This window comes from Oncorhynchus keta, unplaced genomic scaffold (assembly GCF_023373465.1).
Source record: "Oncorhynchus keta strain PuntledgeMale-10-30-2019 unplaced genomic scaffold, Oket_V2 Un_contig_5916_pilon_pilon, whole genome shotgun sequence".
Classification (NCBI taxonomy): Eukaryota; Metazoa; Chordata; class Actinopteri; order Salmoniformes; family Salmonidae; genus Oncorhynchus; species Oncorhynchus keta.
In genome coordinates, this window is record NW_026288583.1 from 269273 (window position 1) to 291161 (window position 21889).

Below are 21889 nucleotides of genomic sequence, written 5' to 3' on the forward strand. Positions count from 1 at the left end.
GGGTGCAGGAACATAAGAACTAAAAGTAGTATTTATTTATCCAAGTGTGGACTTTTTTTTCAGTCTTCTCAAAGTGTATCATACTCCTAGCATTTTTTTTTTTTCTCCATGGATTTTGCTTATGTATGTATTGGAGTTTAATACGTGTGCCTTTTGGAATATCCTGTAATTCTACAATAACATAAACACCACATATTCAACAAATCTGTACACCTAATGTTTGTCCTCTTTAGTAGAGAATGTTTATTAGAATTTTGAAATTATACAAATAAGGAAGTGAAGGAGATGGAAACTGGTTTGGTCAGCAGCGGTCATCTTGGGCAATGTAGATACGTGACTTATTTCTTCACTCTCCACACTCTGGTAAAGACTCCTCAAAGCCCTACCCTTCAGCTTTTTCTTCGCTGGGACATTAAACATCCATTTAAACATTTGCCGTATTTAATTTGAGTTATGACCTAAAGAGTTATCTTGTCAGGTTGACACATGATGAATGTCACTCACCACAATAGTTTACTTTTACAACCAGCCAACATATTGAAGATATTGATATTGCACTTGGCATTAACAATAAAGTTACAGTGCCTTGCGAAAGTAGTCGGCCCCCTTGAACTTTGCGACCTTTTGCCACATTTCAGGCTTCAAACATAAAGATATAAAACTATATTTTTTTGTGAAGAATCAACAAGTGGGACACAATCATGAAGTGGAACGACATTTATTGGATATTTCAAACTTTAACAAATCAAAAACTGAAATTGGGCGTGCAAAATTATTCAGCCCCCTTAAGTTAATATTTTGTAGCGCCACCTTTTGCTTGCGATTACAGCTGTAAGTCGCTTGGGGTATGTCTATCAGTTTTGCACATCGAGAGACTGAAATGTTTTCCCATTCCTCATTGCAAAACAGCTCGAGCTCAGTGAGGTTGGATGGAGAGCATTTGAACAGCAGTTCAGTTCTTTCCACAGATTCTCAATTGGATTCAGGTCTGGACTTTGACTTGGCCATTCTAACACCTGGATATGTTTATTTTTGAACCATTCCATTGTAGATTTTGCTTTATGTTTTGGATCATTGCCTTGTTGGAAGACAGATCTCCGTCCCAGGTCTTTTGCAGACTCCATCAGGTTTTCTTCCAGAATGGTCCTGTATTTGGCTCCATCTTTCCATGGTAAACAATGTATGATTGCGAGATTATTATTTTTAAGTCTAATATTTTGGGTAATGGAGTCTCCAATGACTTGTTTTCAGACCCCACTAGCAGTGGTGGGCAATTCCAATCCTCAGGGGCCTGATTTGGTGTAGCACTTTTTCTTTCTCCATCCCTAGCAAACACAGCTGATTTTAATCAAGTTGCATTCTAAAATGAATATCATGATTAGGTGATTGGAGTCAGGTGTGTTAGCTGGGGCAAAGCTGAGACACCACTGAGGCCCCCGACGACTGGAATTGCCCACCCCTGCGCTTAATACAGACCTGAGAAGGCTGGCTCTGGCTAGTTGCTTAGTGGGGGAAACCGGTTGAATGTGTCTATCGTCTGAATGAGCGACACCTGTTGAGCATGCCGACCAGCATGTCTTTCCAGGAGTCATGGGAATACGGTCTAGCTGCGGGGACTGTGCAGAGGAATTAACACTACCTGTATTTATTGGTGGCACAGATGCTGGATCCTTCTTTCCTACACTTAAATTGCCCTTGCCTAATAATTTGTGTCTGCAGCGGAGCTTGCAACACGTCTATTCTCACCACAAGGCGATAGTTCTCCTGTGTACAGTGCATTCGGAAAGTATTCGGACTCCTTTTCCCACTTTTTTACGTTACAGCCTTATTTAAACTGTTTTTTTCTTTCTTGCAAATGTATTAACAATCTGAAATATAAAATGTACATCAGTATTAAGACCCTTTACTCAGTACTTTGTTAACGCTGCACCTTTGGCAGCGTTCACTGTCTTGGGTATGATGCTACAAGCTTGGCACACCTGTATTTGGAGTTTCTCCCATTCCTCTCTGCAGATCATCTCAAGCTCTGTCAGTTTGGATGAGGAGTGTTGCTGCACAGCTATTTTCAGGTCTCTCCACAGATGTTTGATCAGGTTCAAGTCCGGGCTCTGGCTGGGCCACTCAAGGACATTCAGACGCTTGTCTCGAAGCTACTCCTGCATTATCTTGGCTGCGTGCTTTGGGTTGTTGTCCTGTTGGGGTGAAGATTCACCTGTTTTCATCAAGGATCTGTATAATTTGCTCTGTTCATCTCCCTCGATCCTGACTAGTCTCTCAGTCACTGCTCCTGAAAAACATGGTGCTAGGTTTCCTCCAGACATTTCCTGGCATTCAGGACTGAGAGTTCAAACTTGGTTTCATCAGTGGTCCTTCTGTGGCTCAGTTGGTAGAGCATGGCGCTTGTAACGCCAGGGTAGTGGGTTCGATTCCCGGGACCACCCATACGTAGAATGTATGCACACATGACTGTAAGTCGCTTTGGATAAAAGCGTCAGCTAAATGGCATATATTATTATATTATTATTATCAGACCAGAGAATCTTGTTTCTCATGGTCTGAGAGTGTTTAGGTGCCTTTTGGCAAACACCAAGCGGGCTGTCGCGTCTTTGGCTGAGGACCAGCTTCCGTCTGGCCACTCTACCATAAAGGCCTGATTTGGTGGAAAGCTGCAGAGATGGTTGTCCTTCTGGAAGATTCTCCCAGCTCCACAGAGGAACTAGACCTCTGTCAGTGACCTTCTGGTAATTGGTAATTTCCCTGACCAAGGCCCTTCTTCCCCGATTGCTCAGTTTGGCCAGGCAGCCAGCTCTAGGAAGGGTCTTCTCCATTTAAGATTGATGGAATCCACTGTTTTCTAGGGGACCTTCAATGCTGCATAAATATTTTGGTACCCTTCTCCAGATCTGTTCCTCGACAGTCTTGGAGCTCTACTGATAATTACTTTTACATAATGGCTTTGATTTTGCTCTGACATGCACTGTCAACTGTGGGACCTTTTTGTATAGACAGGTCATGCCCAATCAATTCAATTTACCACCGGTGGACTCTAATCAAGTTGTCGACGCAGCTCAAGTATGTTCATTAAAAACAAGATGCACCTGAGCTCAATTTCAAGTATCATAGTAAAGGGTCTAAAAACCTATGTAAATAAGTTTTGTTTTTAAATTGGCAAACATTTCTAAAAACCTGTTTTGCTTTGTTATTTGGGGAGGGGGTGTGTGGATTTGCTAAGAAAAAAATAAATACATTTTAGAATAAGGCTGTAATGTGGAAAAAGTCAAGGTATCTGAATACTTTCTGAAGGCACTGTATTACGAGTACAGCAACTGCAATCAGAAAGCATAATGTTACTTAGCTTTTATTTTTTGGTCCAGAGGAGGCCCTGCAGATCTAAGGCATTGAATTAAAAAGACAAAATGAGGACCTTGTTGTGTTAAATACAGAGTTTGATGAAATAAGTTATTCGGAGTTGAAAAGTGAAAAAGTTGAGCAGGTAGCCAAGTCACAACAAGCAGTACGGAGATAGAACGTGGAAATGCTTTTCGGTCACCAGTCAAAAGATCCAACTAGACTGCAAATATCAGATGTCATGACAAATGTATGTACTAGTCTCACTTCGAATCATGGCACTCATACGGCGACTGTGGCAAGAGACTACAATGAATGTAAAATAGATATGCCAACCTCACCAAATATTTATCTGTAATAGGGTGCTTATTTGGGTATAGGCATACATCCTTGGTCTTCTAAGGGCCATTGCAAATTTAGGGTGTGTGGGCTCCTCTGGAAATTGCAAAAGATATCCAACCACATCTCTCGGTCTTCTGGAGGGAAGGTACTGTATGTACCAGAAATGGCTTGATGTCTGTACCACAGTATTTATTTATACCTTTTATTTAACTAGGCAAGTCAGTTAAGAACACATTTCTTATTTTCAATGACTGCCTATGAACAGTTGGTTAACTGCCTGTTTGGGGGCAGAACGACATTTGTACCTTGTCAGCTTTGGGGTTTGAACTTGCAACCTTCCGGTTACTAGTCCAACACTCTAACCACTAGGTGTGTGTGAGTGATTTTCTTTTTTTGTAATATAATGAAAATTGATGTTCCTTCTGGGAGGGAAAAAGTTATTCTAATGTATTTCTGTTCTCAGGGCTGTGGAGTATTCTGTGACGCTGCCTGCCATTCTGGTGTCACGAGGACCTACAGGCCAAACTGAGGCTCATTCTCTCAACCTCTCCATGCCGGACCAACTGGTTACACACATCCAGAGAGCATTACTGGATACATTTGTAAGTCTGTGTTTGTATCACAGGTTGATAGAAATTCCATCCCCCAAAAATAATCCATCAAACATTTGAATGGATATAGTTAAAAAAGCCTATTTGAAAAACGTGTGTGTGTGTGTGTGTGTGTAACAGTATAACTTTAGACTGTCCCTATACCCGGGCGTGAACCAGGGACCCTCTGCACACATCAACAACTGACACCCACGAAGCATCGTTACCCATCGCTCCACAAAAAAAGAGCAATGGGAACCACTACTTCAAGGTCTCAGAGCAAGTGACGTCACCGATTGAAACGCCACTAGCGCGCACCGCTAACTAGCTAGCTATTTCACATCCTTTACATGTACACATACTGTATGTGCAGACAGAGAAAGAGAGGGGCTATATGATGGCCTGATTCAAAGATTTTATTAGTGGAATCAAGTGTGTAGTTCAAAAATGTATACCCCTTTGGGTCCCCAGGACCAGGATTTAAGAAACATGGACCTAAAAAATGAAGGGGTACGCCAGTGTTTTCATACTAGGGTGTCTGTCTGCCCGTCTATACGTGTGTTCATCTGTACAGCGTCCTTCTAAAATATAATATTTTTGGTCATTGTAATAATTTGAATTGATGAACCAGGATGAGTGTAACATCTTCCTCTGAACAAAACAGAAACCGCTACTGTGTAAATATTTATTTGATTTTATTAAAAACGTAGAAACACTTTGATTACAATTTGCCACCACATATTCGTAAGAAATAACAATTTCTCACTACCAGATATGAGACACATCACAGAAAATGTTTTGACACACACAAACCATTTGTTAAGATTACAAAAGCGTTCCCAGTATGGCATCTCATTTACGAGTACTTAACAGAGTATTTCCGGCCATCCTACAGTGGTTGCTCAACTAAAAGATTATGCTGTGAGATTTAGAGGTAATTTGCGGGTGTCTCTCCCTCTAAAAGCAGAATAACAAACTGGCTTTATTTACAAATTAGTAAATAACCCCATATTGAATAATGGCCTTTTTCCCGTTCATTTCAGGTTATTTGAAAACAAAATATTGTTTTAAACAAGACATAGAAAGTTGGTTGCAATTTCAGTTTAATCCACCAGAAAAGACAGAACAAATAATACAACAAATATTGTGGTTAAACTCAAATATACTAATTGATTAAAAAAATACTTTATTAGCTGTACTAGATTTTCCGTTCCTCCTGAAAGCCCTAATCTGCTCGCATGTATTGTCTATGGGACAGCATATATGGGGCTGAGATTGCAAGTCCTACAGCTTCCACTCGATGTCACCAGTCTTGTCAATTGCCTGGGCGTTGTTTCTTGGTCAAACGAGTAAGAGAGACACCATTCCTTCCGGTCTCCGACAGGAAGTTTTGGAAGAGAAATTTCCGACCATGATTTGAAGACGTGGAGCTATTAAATACACATCGCCTCGTGATCAATTTGATAGATTATTAACGTTTACTAATACCTAAAGTTGGATTACAAAAGTATTTCGAAGTGTTTTGTGAAAGTTTATCGTAGACTAATTTTTAAAAAATGACGTTTCGTTTTAAAACTGTTTTTTCCTGGATCACACTTCATAGATCGATATTTAGGGTATATATGGACCGATTTAATCGGGAAAAAAAGACCCAATAGTTATGTTTATGGGACATCTAGGAGTGCCAACAAAGAAGCTTGTCAAAGGTAATGAATGTTTTATATTTTATTTCTGCATTTTGTGTAGCGCCGGCTATGCTAATTATTTTGTTTACGTCCCCTTCAGGTATTTCGGGGTGTTGGATGCTATCATATAATAGCTTCTCATGCTTTCGCCGAAAAGGATTTTAAAAATCTGACTTGTTGGCTGGATTCACAACGAGTGTAGCTTTAATTCAGTACCCAGTATGTGTGTTTTAATGAACGTTTGAGTTTTAACGAGTGCTATTAGCATTTAGCGTAGTGCATTTGCATTTCCAGATTGCTAGATGGGGCGCCTGCGTGTTGGGTGGGCTTAAGAGGTTAAAATGATAAACTTGATTAGCTAATTGTTCATTAGAAAACCCTTTTGAAGTGATAGCACAGCTGAAAATGTATTTAACCTGTTGCGACGAGCAATCCCGTATCCGGGATCGTAATTATAGCCTCAAGCTCATTACCATAACGCAGCGTTAACTATTCATGAAAATCGCAAATGAAATTAAATAAATATATTGGCTCTCAAGCTTAGCCTTTTGTTAACACTGTCATTTCAGATTTTCAAAATATGCTTTTCAACCATAGCAAAACAAGCATTTGTGTAAGAGTATTGATAGCTAGCATAGCATTAAGCCTAGCATTCAGCAGGCAACATTTTCACAAAAAAAACAAGAAAAGCATTCAAATAAAATCATTTACCTTTGAAGAACTTCGGATGTTTTCAATGAGGAGACTCAGTTAGATAGCAAATGTTCAGTTTTTCCAAAAAGATGTGGAGGAGAAATCGCTCCGTTTTGTTCATCACGTTTGGGTGAGAAAACCCCCTGAAAATTCAGTCATCAAAACGCCAAACTTTTTTCCAAATTAACTCCATAATATCGACAAACATGGCAAATATTGTTTAGAATCAAGCCTCAAGGTGTTTTTCACATCTATTCAATGATAAGTCATTCGTGGCAGTTTTGTTTCTCCTCTGAATCACATGGGGAAAATACATGCAGCTGGAGCTTACGCACCAATTTCGACAGAGGACACCAGGCGGACACCTGGTAAATGTAGTCTCTTATGGTCAATCTTCAATGATATGCCTACAAATACGTCACAATGCTGCAGACACCTTGGGGAAACGACAGAAAGTGTAGGCTCATTCCTTGCGCATTCACAGCCATATAAGGAGACATTGGAACACAGCGCCTCAAATCTGGCTCACTTCCTGTTTGAAGTGTCATCTTGGTTTCGCCGGTAGCATTAGTTCTGTGGCACTCACAGACAATATCTTTGCAGGTTTGGAAACGTCAGAGTTTTCTTTCCAAAGCTGTCAATTATATGCATAGTCAAGCATCTTTTCGTGACAAAATTTCTTGTTTAAAATGGGAACGTTTTTTTATCCATAAATTAAAAAGCGCCCCCTATATCCAATAAGTTAAAGAAGCAATAAAACTGGCCTTCTTTAGAGTAATAGAGTGTCTGAGCATTTGTGGGTTTGATTACAGGCTCAAAATGGCCACAAACAAATAACTTTCTTCTGAAACTCGTCACTCTATTCTTGTTCTGAGAAATGAAGGCGATTCCATGTGAGAAATTGCCAAGATACTGAAGATCTTGTACAACGCTGTGTACTACTCCCTTCACAGAACAGTGCAAACTGGCTCTAACTAGATTAGAAAGAGGAGTGGCATTCCCCGGCGCACAAATGAGCAAGGGGACAAGGGGTCCGTTTCTCAAACTAGACACTAATGTACAAGTCCTCAACTGGCAACTTCATTAAATAGTACCCGTAAAACACCAGTCTCAATGTCAACAGTGAAGAGGCAATTCTGGGATGCTGGCCTTCTAGGCAGAGTTTCTCTGTCCAGTGTCTGTTCTTTTAGCCATCTTAATCTTTTCTTTTTATTGGCCAGTCTGAGATATGGCCTTTTCTTTGTAACTCTGCCTAGAAGACCAGCATCCCAGAGTCGACTCTCAATTTTCAATTTCTCAATTTTCAAGTCTATTTAATTCAAAACTGGATTGTTGTTGTTGGATTGTGGCTTTATGGCAATTTTCAAGTCTTTCCATTTTCCATCAGATTTAAGTCAAAACTAACTTGGAAAATGCAATGTCTTCCTGGGAGTGGTGGAAAAAGTACTCAATTGTTATACTTGAGTAAAAGTGAGTCACCCAGTAAAATGGTACTTGAGTAAAAGTATTTGGTTTAAAATGTACTTAAGTATTGTTAGGGTCTGTTGAGTTTGTACTCTGAAAATTGGAACCTAAGAAAGCTTTAAACAAAGTTTATTCTGCCCAGAGGGTCAATACAGCTGCATTAGACAAAAACATGGTTTTACTCGTGGTAGTATACATGCAACACTTTAGGTGGAGTCTCCTCCTTATCACTAAACATTGCATCATTATTGCAGAGAGCTGAGTGATATGGGCCTTACACGGTTCCTCCCCTTATCAGTACTGCTACTTGTGATTGTTTTCCCTGCACTCAGCCCTTCCCAAGCTTACCGATGGCTCCCTTCATTATTAAACCTAATGATTAATAATATATAAAGCTCAGAAACCAAACCTATCAGTATCAAAAGTAAATGTAATTTATAAAATATACTTAAGCATCAAAAGTAAAAGTAATAAATCATTACAAATTCCTCATCTTAAGCAAACCAGACAGCACAAGTTTCTTTTTCTTTTCGGATAGCCAGGGACACACTATCATTTACAAATGAAGCATTTGTTTTTTGAGTATGTCAGATCAGACACCTTGGGGATGTTCCCTTTATAAGTGTGTAAATTGGACCATTTTCCTGTCCTGCTAAGCATTCAAAATGTAATGAGTACTTTTGGGTTCCAGGGAAAATGTATGGAGTAAAAAGTACATTACATTCTTTAGGAATGTAGTGAAGTAAAAGTTGTCCAATATAAATTAAGTACAGATACAACCTTTTTTTGTTTGTATTTTTACTTAAGTACATTACACCATTGCTTCTTGGTAAACAATTCCAGTGTAGATTTGGCCTTCTGCGGACTCTCCTTCACTGCAGCAGAGGTGAGTAAAGACATTTAAATGTGTTAACCCTCGCAAGGCTGCAGGCCCAGACGGCATCCCCAGCCGCGCCCTCAGAGCATGCGCAGACCAGCTGGCCGGTGTGTTTACGGACATATTCAATCAATCCCTATACCAGTCTGCTGTTCCCACATGCTTCAAGAGGGCCACCATTGTTCATGTTCCTAAGAAAGCTAAGGTAACTGAGCTAAACAACTTCCGCCCCGTAGCACTCACTTCCGTCATCATGAAGTGCTTTGAGAGACTAGTCAAGGACCATATCACCTTCACCCTACCTGACACCCTAGACCCACTCCAATTTGCTTACCGCCCAAATAGGTCCACAGACGATGCAATCTCAACCACACTGCCCTAACCCATCTGGACAAGAGGAATACCTATGTGAGAATGCTGTTCATCGACTACAGCTCGGCATTCAACACCATAGTACCCTCCAAGCTCGTCATCAAGCTCGAGATCCTGGGTCTCGACCCCGCCCTGTGCAACTGGGTACTGGACTTCCAGACGGGCCGCCCCCAGCTGGTGAGGGTAGGCAACAACATCTCCACCCCGCTCATCCTCAACACTGGGGCCCCACAAGGGTGCGTTCTGAGCCCTCTCCTGTACTCCCTGTTCACCCACGACTGCGTGGCCACGCACGCCTCCAACTCAATCATCAAGTTTGCGGACGACACAACAGTGGTAGGCTTGATTACCAACAACGACGAGACGGCCTACAGGGAGGAGGTGAGGGCCCTCGGAGTGTGGTGTCAGGAAAATAACCTCACACTCAACGTCAACAACACTAAGGAGATGATTGTGGACTTCAGGAAACAGCAGAGGGAACACCCCCCTATCCACATCGATGGAACAGTAGTGGAGAGGGTAGTAAGTTTTAAGTTCCTCTGCATACACATCACAGACAAACTGAATTGGTCCACTCACACAGACAGCATCGTGAAGAAGGCGCAGGCTCGAGGCTGAAGAAATTCGGATTATCACCAAAAGCACTCACAAACTTCTACAGATGCACAATCGAGAGCATCCTGGCGGGCTGTATCACCGCCTGGTACGGCAACTGCTCCGCCCACAACCGTAAGGCTCTCCAGAGGGTAGTGAGGTCTGCACAACGCATCACCGGGGGCAAACTACCTGCCCTCCAGGACACCTACACCACCCGATGTTACAGGAAGGCCATAAAGATCATCAAGGACAACAACCACCAGAGCCACTGCCTGTTCACCCCGCTATCATCCAGAAGGCGAGGTCAGTACAGGTGCATCAAAGCTGGGACCGAGAGACAGAAGCTGTTTTTCAATCTCAAGGCCATCAGACTGTTAAACAGCCACCACTAACATTGAGTGGCTGCTGCCAACACACTGACACTGACTCAACTCCAGCCACTTTAATAATGGGAAATGTAAAATATCACTAGCCACTTTAAACAATGCTACCTAATATAATGTTACATACCCTACATTATTCATCTCATATGTATATACTGTACTCTATCATCTACTGCATCCTTATGTAATACATGTATCACTAGCCACTTTAACTATGTCACTTTGTTTACATACTCATCTCATATGTATATACTGTACTCTATATCATCTACTGTATCTTGCCTATGCTGCTCTGTACCATCACTCATTCATATATCTTTATGTACATATTCTTTATCCCCTTACACTGTGTATAAGACAGTAGTTTTGGAATTGTGACAAATAAGTGTATGAGACAAATAAAATTTGATTTGATTTATTGTCCGGCAGAGGTGAATTCCTCTCCCAGTGTCTAGTGTAAGTGAGACTGAAGCAGGTTTTCCTCTCGGATTTTGCCTTTGCTTAGTGCCATCCCGTTTCTATTTATCCTGGATATGCTGAAGTTAAGAATACCCATCCCATGAAGCAGCCACTAACATGCTTGAAAATAAGGCTGCAGTTAGTCAGTGATGTGTTGGATTTGCCCCAACCATAAGGCTTTGCATTTAGGCCAGAAAGTGTATTCCTTTGTTTTTTTAAAATATTACTTTAGTTCCTTGTTGCTTACAAGATGCATGTCCTGTATATTTGTATTCTTCCTTTCACTCTGTCATGGGTAGGCAGGTAGCCTAGTGGTTAGAGCGTTGGACTAGTAACCGGAAGGTTGCAAGATCAAATCCCCGAGCTGACATGGTAAAAATCTAAAACCTCTGAACAAGGCAGTTAACCCACTGTTCCTAGGCTGTAAAAATAAGAATTTGTTCTTAACTGACTTGCCTAGTTAAATAAATAAAAATGTATGTACTTATTGTGAAGTCACTGCAATGTTGATCCATCCACAGTTTTCTGCCATTGAACTCTGTTTTAAAATCACCCATGGCCTCATTGTAACATCCGTGAGCAGTTTACTTCCTATCCAGTTCACTTCCTATCCAGTTCAGTGAAGAAGGATGGCTACCTTTGTCTGGGTAGTTTAAAACATAATCCACAGCACAATTATTAACTTGACCATGCTTAAAGAGACATTCAGGGCCTCCTGAGTGGCGCAGTGGTCTATGGCCACTAGAGATTCTTGGTTCGAGTCCAGGCTCTGTCGCAGCCGGCCGTGACCCGGAGACCCATGAGACGGTACACAATTGGCCCAGCATCATCCGGGTTAGGGGAGGGTTTGGCTAGCAGGGATGTCCTTGTCCCATCGTGCACTAGTGACTCCTGTGGCGGGCTGGGCGCAGTGCACGCTGCCACGGTCACCAGGTGTACAGTGTTTCCTCCGACACATTGATGCAGCTGGCTTCCAGGTTAAGTGGGCATTGTCTTGAAGCAGTGCAGCTTGGTTGGGTTGTGTTTCGGATGACGTACGGCTCTCCCTAGTCCGTACCGGAGTTGCAGCGATGGGACAAGACTAACTACCAATTGGATACCATGAAATTGGGGAGTTAAAGGGAGTAAAAAAAAGTGATATTCAATGTCTGATTTGTTATTGTTGTTACCCATCTACCAATGGCTGACCTTTTGAGGCTTTCGAAATGCTCTGTCATTCAAAAATCATTTCAACCTCTATCATTTTCCATATAAGCCAAAATTTAGGCCTAAACAAAAGAGCTGAATAGTTGTGCAACGACTAATATGTGTGTACAGTTGAAGTCAGAAGTTTACATACACTTAGGTTGGTGTCATTAAAACTCATTTTTCCACCACTCCACAAATTTCTTGTTAATTAACAAATGATAGTTTTGGCAAGTCGGTTAGGTCATCTACTTTGTGCATGACACAAGCCATTTTTCCAACAATTGTTTACAGACAGATTATTTCACTTAATTACAATTCCAGTGGGTCAGGAGTTTACATACACTTAGTTGACTGTGCCTTTAAACAGCTTGGGAAATTCCAGAAAATGTCATGGCTTTAGAAGCTTCTGATTGACACCATTTGAGTCAATTGGAGGTGTACCTGTGGATGTATTTCAAGGCCTCCCTTCAAACTCAGTGCCTCTGCTTGACATCATGGGAAAATAAAAAGTAATCAGCCAAGACCTCAGAAACAAAATTGTAGACCTCCACAAGTCTGGTTCATCCTTGGGAGCAATTTTCAAACGCTTCAAGGTACCATGTTCATCTGCACAAACAATAGTACGCAAGTATAAACACCATGGGACCACGCAGCCGTCATACCGCTCAGGAAGGACCTAAAAACGGAATATTTACTAGGATTAAATGTCAGGAATGGTGAAAAACTGAGTTTAAATGTATTTGGCTAAGGTGTATGTAAACTTCCGACATCAACTGTATGTGTGTGTGTGATATAGTTTTATTAATATTTTTTTAAATTCTATTTCGTGTAGATTGTGGACAAAACAATGACACACATTTTATTCCCACTTTGTAACAAAATAAAATCCAAGGAGGATGAATACTTTTGCAACACACTGTATTTATCATTGATCACCTTTTTTTGCCCTCTCTGTACCCCTTCCAGCCAGAATTGACAGTGGAGAACCTGCCCCTGTATCTGGAGGTAAAAAAAAAACTTCTGCTGCTCTTTGTGGGAGAAGAGGAGAGTGGGAGGAAAGGGAACAAGAGAGTATTGGATGATATGAGGAGTCTGCTGAACACAGGACTGCTCAACCCCTACCTGCCCTGCTGGATCCACCTGTATGTATTACGTGTCCCACGTCAATGAAGGGTTGCAGTAGGTTTCAGAGTGTCGGGAACACACAGTTCAGGGCAAAGCAGCCATAGGCCAATATATGTAACAGAAAGGTTTAATGCATTAGCATTAAATGTTCATCATTTTCTTTATCTTGTCGTCCACTTGGGAGGAACATTTCAATATACTGTTTCAAGGCAAAGTATGATTCAGAATTGAGGTTTTATAACTCCATTGTCTTTTCAACTCTGTTATTTTCTGCCAATGACCCACTTTTCAACACGGATTGTGTTTTATTTTTGTCTTTTGAATTGAATCTCAGCTCATTGACTGAGTCATGGTTGGATGGAAAAACCAGTGAATGCAGGGTGTATTTTTGTGTTGAGGGGTATCTTGTGTGTTCCAGGGGTCGTACCCCTGCAGGTAAGGCTGTCCTGGAGGCATACCTGGGTTTCCTGCCCCTCCTTCCTGCCCTGGTGGTCTCCCAGCTGGCCACAGGAGGAGAGGTCTTCCACTACCCCACTGGCAGACCCTTCATGGTACAGGCCATTCTGCAGTGGCTGCAGAGAGTGGAGGATGGTGAAGAACCACCTGCAGGTATTGGGGGGGTTGTTAATGTACTTTTGGTTGGTCCAGTGTTTCCTTGATTTACACATTGATTTACACAGTGACCAAAATGACCACTGTTAGAAATAATTTTATCAGCAAAGAACAAAAGAACAATTAAAGAAAAATAACTTTAAACTTGTACTTTGCTTCCACATATGGAAGTGCACTCTATGATGATTGGCGAATGCTGCATTTGCACCTGCAGTTTCTGGCCTTTCAGGGGGGCACAGCCCTGCTGCCATGGCTGCAAGTTGAAGGCTCTGACTACCATCTCCTATTTGCACATTCCCAACATCAGTTATTTCATTCACCACTGCCCATAAGTATTACTTGTGTATAGAAGTGTTGTGCTACATATGCAAATATAGGCATATCTGGTTGTGTTGAGATGAGATGGTACTTTGTCTTCATGCACAGAAGTGTGCATTGCATCACATGCTCCAGATCACACACATAATCTATGTAATCATGTCAACACAACCTATTAATCAACATAATCACATACATTTCCCATTCTCTACTGTATGGGTCAGTGAATAATGGAGTAGTCCGATCTTATGGTCTTTTTCCTGATTGTGTCATTCAAGCCATTCTGTGCACGTACTCTATGTGCTTTTTTTGTCAATTGAGTCTTTGCCAAGAGTCTGTAATCTCAGGTGGCGGTGTCCTGTCTGAGTATAGTAGCCTAGCGTAGCCTAGCGGTTAGAGCGTTGGACTAGTAACCGGAAGGTTCAAACCCCCGAGCTGACAAGGTACAAATCTGTCATTCTGCCCCTGAACAGGCAGTTAACCCACTGTTCCCAGGCCGTCATTGAAAATAAGAATATGTTCTTAACTGACTTGCCTGGTTAAATAAAGGTCAAATAAAAAAATAAAAACAGCTCCATCTGTCACCACCATTCATGAGATCACCTCTATTTATTCATTCATTCATTCAAATCTCTTTCTCCAGTGCCTTTTTGAGCTAATCCAATCGCTTTTGTTTTGTGGGCGGATTAGTATTGTATATGTGTATGCCTTGCTGGTTTCTACCCAAAATGCAAACTCATCGACAAACCTCCAAAGACGAGGCTCATTGACTGGTCAGGTTTTTCTTTCAGTTATTCCACTTCTAGTGACAGAGGGAGCTGAAATGATGGAAGTACAGTCGAGGAAGGAGGGTGTTTTCCTGAGACGCTTCCAATCCACTTCCTCTATCTCTGGAGGGAACTGTATCTCTTAATTGTGTCTGATGGTTGCCAGTTATAGTCCTGTCATCATACAGCACTCACCATAGATTGGGGTTCTTTTCAGGCTAATGCCCCCTCTTTCTGGTTTGTGTTCATTAGGCATCCAATGGAAGAAAACAGACTGAAACAGGGATGGCCTACCTAGAGTTGTCCAATAAACGCTTGTTTTTTGTTTACTGTTGCAAAATGTTAATGTTTTGCATTGCGTGCACTAATGAACACCTGCGCTTTGTCTGTCTGGAGAAGCACATCATTCGTCAACTTGAAGTGTTCGACGTTTAGACCGTGTTGATGTTTTTTATTTTCTGGAGCTGACTCGAGTTTTTATTCATCTATCATAATCAGAAACCCTATAAACATCAATTACAGTGGTTCAGTAATACGGTTGTTAAACTTTGACGGAAAGGTACATTTACTGTTAGGACATCTTATGATACTCGTGTTTCTATACCAAGCTTACTGCATCTTACATTTTGATTTGGGGTTTGATCCATATTAACATTTTGTTCAGTTACGAAATGTGGAAATATCGTTTTGAGAAAATCTATACACCGAAGTTCTGTACACTGTTGCAGATAGCGCTGCAATGTCTAGAGCTGACACTACTCCCAATTCCACAGACTGTGAACCAGTCTGCTCTATACAATACATTTATGTCTGGACGTTTGGTAACATTTCACCCTCCCGAACAAATCCCGAGGTCTTTCCCACCAAACTGCTTGCATTTTACCAGAGGGATCCAAACCCATTCAGAGTATGGCAGATGACTCCTTTCAAGCTCGACCAGGTGATAATGCACACAACCTGTGCATGTATCTTGGCTTCTCCTCATTTATGTGTAATTCAAACAGACCCATTGTCTCAGTCTGAGTATATGACATTTACAGTTGCTTTCAAAGGCAAGCCCAATCCCACTAAAGCCTGAATTGACAGTAGAGTGGGTCATTGGCTCACATTTCTCTCCTCTCTGCATTGATGGCTAATGCCATATCATATGGGAATGTCTTGTTTTATTTCAACCCCTTCTAGACACACTCACATTTGAGAGTTTGGAGCACAGGGTCAGTCATGGTAAGGAGACCATGGAGCAGTTTAGGTTAAATGTCTTGCTCAAGGGAACAACAGTAGGAGATGGCCTTCAGGATTTTATACCAGCTACCCCTACCAGTAGATTTTTTTCAGTACCTCTTGTTGCTGGCACACCTATTTAACCTCTAGGATCTACACCCATTGGCAGGTTGACAAAGTGGCTTGTATCAATTCCGACTGTAAATTTGACCTTTCGGTCAAACAGGCAATAATGCACAAAACCTGCATCATTACTCTGTGTAATTCAAGCATTGACTCATTGTCTAAGTACATGACATTTTACAGTTACTTACAAAGATGAGCTCAATCCCACCAAAGCCTGTTTGACAGTAGTGTGTTGGCTCATGTTTCTCCCCTCTCTCGCTACGCATTAACTGCTAATGCATTCAACTCTCCACACGATGATCATTGTCCATTTTATCACAGAGCTGAAAATTTGACTCTGCTTCATCCCAACTCTTTGAAAAACACACACACACAGCGAGAAGAGTTTTGAGCCCAGGGTCAGCCATAGTAAAGCCTGGAGCAGGGCACAAATGCAGGAGATGGCATCTAGGATTTGATACCAGCAACCAACACATTTTTCAGACAGACCTGTGATTTGAAACGGGAACCCTCTGGTTGATGCCACGCCTCTCACGTCTAGGATCTGCACCCATTGGCAAGGTGACAAAATGACTCCTTTCATGGTCGACCAGGTGATAATGTACACAACCTGACTTTGTGTAATTCAAGCATTATATTGTTGTAAATGTCATGTGCTCAGACGGTTACTGTCAAAGACCAGCCGACTAATCCCACTAAAGCCTGAAATGACAGTAGAGTGGATTTTTGGCTCATGTTTACTCCTCTCTACACATTGACGGCTTATGCATTCCACTCACCACACAATGAAGATGATTACTTTATTGTCCATTTCCTTGAGACAGCCACAAAGTGTCTTAGTCACGCTCTGTAAGCATGGAAATGGAAGATGGAAATGGCCCCATATTAAGTAACTGCTGTAAAAGCATAAGTTGTATATAATGCAATATTCCTGTCTGGAGAGACAAAGCTACTGTCTGGTTCAAAATGATTGGCACCCTTGATAAAGATGAGCAAAAATACAAAAATAAATAACACTGAACTATATTGTATGCAACAACAAAAGTGAATATTTTATACTAATGCAAATTGCTTAGATTTTGGTTTAACAAATAATAAAACAAATCTCAAAGATAGGCACCACAATTATTGGCTCACCTGTTTCCAATACTCCAACACCCTAGCTTTGCAAGGATAACGACACTGAGCTTTTTTTCTAAAATGTTTGAAATTGGAGAATATTTGAGGGATCTTAGACCATTCCTCCATACAGAATCTTTCCTGGTCATTGATATCCTTTGTCTGCACTTCTGAACTGCTCTCTTCAATTCAAACCACAGGTTGTCAATGTGGTTCAAGTCCGGAGACTGAGATGACCATTGCAAAACGTTGATTTTTGTGGTCAGGTAAGCATTTGATGTGCTTGGGGTTATTGTTAGACCGTTGCGCCACTCGGGAGCCTTAAGGCACTGCATTTCAGTGCAAGAGGCGTCACTACTGTCCCTGGTTCAAATCCAGGCTGTGATTGGGAGTCCCATAGGGCGGCTCACAATTGGCCCAGCGTCGTCCGGGGTAGGCCGTCATTGTAAATAAGAATTTGTTCTTAACTGACTTGCCCTGTCAAGTAAAGTTTTTTTTTAAATAAAGGTTTTTGGCTAAAATGTCCTGGTACTTGGTAATGTTCGTGATGCCGTTGACCTTAACAAGGGCCTCAAGACCAGTGGAGGCAAAATAGTCCCATAACATCAAAGATCCATCACCAAATTTTACAGTAGATGTGAGGTATTGTTTTTATATGCTGATATGGTCAGATGACATGAAAATCGAGCTCTTAGGCCACGCAGTTGTTGGTTTCATTTGAAATAATGTACATTCAGAACTATTTTCAAATACATACCAAGTATTATTTTTAAAAATCTCTTTCAAATACTTCCAACGATACTGTATGTATTTGAAGTAATTGTAAATACATGGCATTTTATTTTCAAATGCATTTCAATATTCAACTGCTTATATGTTTTTACATATAAAGGTTATCTGAATACTTGTTTTGACATTTTAATGAAAGGTAAATGAGGTGCCTGGTAGTATTTGAACCCAGGTCTGTTATCTGAGCTGACACTGTTCCCTGGGCCCCAAAGACGTTGTCGATTTAAGGCAGCCCCCCGCACCTCTCTGATTCTTGCGGAAGACACATTTCAGTTGATGGCATTCAGTTGTACAACTGACTGACTAGGTATCCCCCGTTCCCTTATCCGCAAGGGGAGGGTTATAGATTATTGAAAACGGGTGCCAATATATTTTCTAGATTAAAAAAATAAATTTTATTGAACAAAATCTCTGAGCAATTTAATTAGTATAAAATATAATGTTCCCATGTTTTTGACCATACAATCAATATAGCTCAGTATTTGTATTATTTATTTTGAACAGTATTTTTTGCTCCTCTTTATCAAGGGTGCCAATAATTTGGGATCTGACTGTATATATAGATCATGAGTATTATCTCTGAAGGGTCAAGCCCTTACTTTTAGTGCTACAAAAGTGTACAGGCTATCACATAAGTGTCTTTGGGTGTATATAGCACTTTTCTAGAACACAATGTGGTGGTGTTATTATTAACATGAATTGTACCCTTCTCTCTTAAAGGTATAGGTCACTCAAAGACGATTTTAGTATTTGTTGTTAATACAACCCTAAAAAAGTGTGCATGTCAGTAGTCAAGTTTTAAAGATGGAGAACTTTCAGTACAGAGCATAAACTGTGATGCAATTTGCATGTTAAGTGAACTATCCCTTTAACTGTGCACTGCAGATCTGGTGTTTGATCCTGCTGGTCATTTTAGACTGTTTCTTCGGCTGTATCTATTTCGGAGCGCCAGTGGAAAATCTAATTCTAAATTGAAGTTCCACATGTTGTCATGGAATTATTCCTTATGTTCAGCAACCTATCCGTGACCTTGCACTAAAATCCAGCTGCATATTTGGTATTTTATTAGGATGCCCATCAGCTGTCACAAAAGCACCAGCTACTCTTCCTGGGGTCCACACAAAACCTGAGACATGACATAATACAGAACATCTCAGAAGGACAGAACTACATTAAAAAATGTTTTGTCAAAGGCACACACGTAGCCTACATATCAATACATACACACAAACTATCTAGACCAAATAGGGGAGATGTGTTGTGCCTTGAGGTTTTGCTTTGTTTTTTTAAAAACCAGGTTTGCTGTTTATTTGAGCAATATGAGATGGAACGGAGTTCCATGCAATAATGGCTCTATGTAATACTGTACGCTTTCTTGAATTTGTTCTGGATTTGGGGACTGTGAAAAGACCCCTGGTGGTGTGTGTGTGTGTGTGTGTGTGTGTGTGTGTGTGTGTGTGTGTGTGTGTGTGTGTGTGTGTGTGTGTGTGTGTGTGGTGTGTGTAAGTTGACTATGCAAACAATTTTGGATTTTCAACACAATGTTTCTTTATAAAAATGAGTGATGCAGTCACTCTCTCCTCCACTCTTAGCCAAGAGAGACTGGCATGCATAGATAGTATTTATATCAGCCCTCTGATTACAATGAAGAGCAAGACGGCTCTGTTCTGGGCCAGCTGCAGCTTAAATAGGTCTTTCCTTGGAGCACTCGACTACATGACTGGACAATAATCAAGATTAGACAAAACTAGAGCCTGCAGAACTTGGTTATTGTAGTGTGGTGTCAAAAAAACATATCACAGACAGACCTCTCCCCATCTCTGCAACCACTGAATCTATATGTTTTGACCATGACATTTTTTAAATTACTTGGCGATACCTTAGATTTTAGTCTCCTCAACTTGTCACAACAGCCACACCATTCATTACCAGATTCAGTTGAGGTCTAGAACGTAGAATGATTTGTACCAAATACAATGCTCTTAGTTTTAGAGGTGTTCAGGACTAGTTTATTACTGGCCACCCATTCCAAAATGGACTGAAACTATTTGTTAAAGGTTTGTGACATCATTAGCTGTGGTTGCTGATGTGTATATGGTTGACTTATCAGCATACAAGGACACACATTTTTTGTTTAATGCAAGTGGCAGGTCATTGGTAAAAATAGAAAAGAGTAGAGGGCCTAGAGAGCTGCCCTGCGGTACACCACACTTTACAGGTTTGACATTAGAGAAGCTTCCATTAACGAAAACCCTTTGAGTTCTATTAGATAGCGCTGCCATATCATGGATTCAGAGGTTGAAAAGCCATAACACAAGTTCTTTTCAACAAATTACTTCAAAAGCTGTACTGAAATCTAACAGTACAGCTCCCACAAATCTTCTTATCAATTTATTTCAACCAATCATCAGCCATCTGAACAGTACATGTTGGGTGCCCTTCTCTATAAGCATGCTGAAAGTCTGTTAAAATTTGTCAAACACAATTTATTTCCAACAGTTTGCTAAGAGCTGGCAGCAGGCTTATAGGTCTGCTGCTGATAGAGCCAGTAAAGGCCGCTTTACCACCCTTGGGTATAGCAGAATTACTTTGGCTTCCCTCCAGGCCTGAGGACAAAGACTTTCTTCTAGGCTCAGATTAAAGATATGACATAAAGGACTGGCAATAGTCAGCTACCATCCTCAGTTGCTTTCCATCTAAGTTGTCAATGCCAGCAGGTTTGTCATTGTTGATCGATAAATCATTTTTCACCTCTCCCACTAACTTTACAAAATTCAAACTTGTAATGCTTTTCTTTCATTATTAGTTTTTTTATGCATGATGGCTCACTGCTCATTGTTGGCATTTCCTGCCTAAGTTTGCCCACTTTGCCAATGAAGTAATCATTCAAATAATTGGCAACATCAAATGGTTGTGTGATGAATAAGCCATCTGATTTGATGAAAGAAGCAGTTGAATTTGTCTTTCTGCCCATAATTCAATTTAAACTACTCAAGTTGTTTTCCATAATTATTTATATCATTGATCTTGGCTTCATAACACAGTTTATTCTTGTTTTTGTTGAGTTTAGTCACATAATCTCTCAATTTGCAGTAGGTAAGCCAGTCAGATGTACATCCAGACTTAATTCCTCATCAATCCATGGAGCCTTAACAGTTCTAACAGGCAGATTCTTAACAGGTGCATTTTTATCAATATTTGAAGAAGCAATTTCATAAATGCATCAAGTGCAGCGTCGGCATGCTCCTTGTTAATCACATCAGACCAATACATATTTTTAACATCATCCACATAAGTCACAGCTAAATATTTTATTTGAGCTCTTATACAGTATTGAATGATGAGATTGCCAAAAGGCCAGACTATTTGGCATGACAATTCCATAAGTAGTTCACAGGAGGGCAGAAACCGACTGGTACATAGGCTAGAACCGTTCCCCTTCTCACAGGTGTTCCTTCTCCATCTATTTAGTGAAAAAAGGTACTTAAGTATTCTACATACAGTACCAGTCAAGTTTGGACACACCTACTCATTCAAGTTTTTTTTATTTTCACTGTTTTCTACATTGTAAATAATAGTGAAGATGTCAAAACTATGAGATAACACATGGAATCATGTAGTAACCAAAAAAGTGGATCCACCCCTTTTTTTTTCTATTTTCGTCTAAAATGACATACCCAAATCTAACAGGCCGTGAAACTAGGATATGCATATTCTTGGTACCATTTGAAAGGAAACACTTTGAAGTTTGTGGAAATGTGAATGGAATGTTGGAGAATATAACACAATAGATATGGTGAAAGATAATACAAAG

General features: G+C 40.7%; 1 protein-coding gene across 3 annotated transcripts in view; it reads left to right on the forward strand.

Moving 5' to 3' along the window:
- Nucleotides 1–21889, forward strand: part of txndc16 (thioredoxin domain containing 16) — a 48475-nt gene that overhangs the window by 22172 nt on the left and 4414 nt on the right. For all 3 annotated transcript variants that reach the window (XM_035743419.2, XM_052510625.1, XM_052510626.1), the window contains 3 exons: nucleotides 4154–4292; nucleotides 12965–13140; nucleotides 13542–13732. In XM_035743419.2, coding sequence (XP_035599312.2) covers nucleotides 4154–4292; nucleotides 12965–13140; nucleotides 13542–13732 — 506 coding nt within the window. The remainder of the gene's footprint in view (nucleotides 1–4153; nucleotides 4293–12964; nucleotides 13141–13541; nucleotides 13733–21889) is intronic.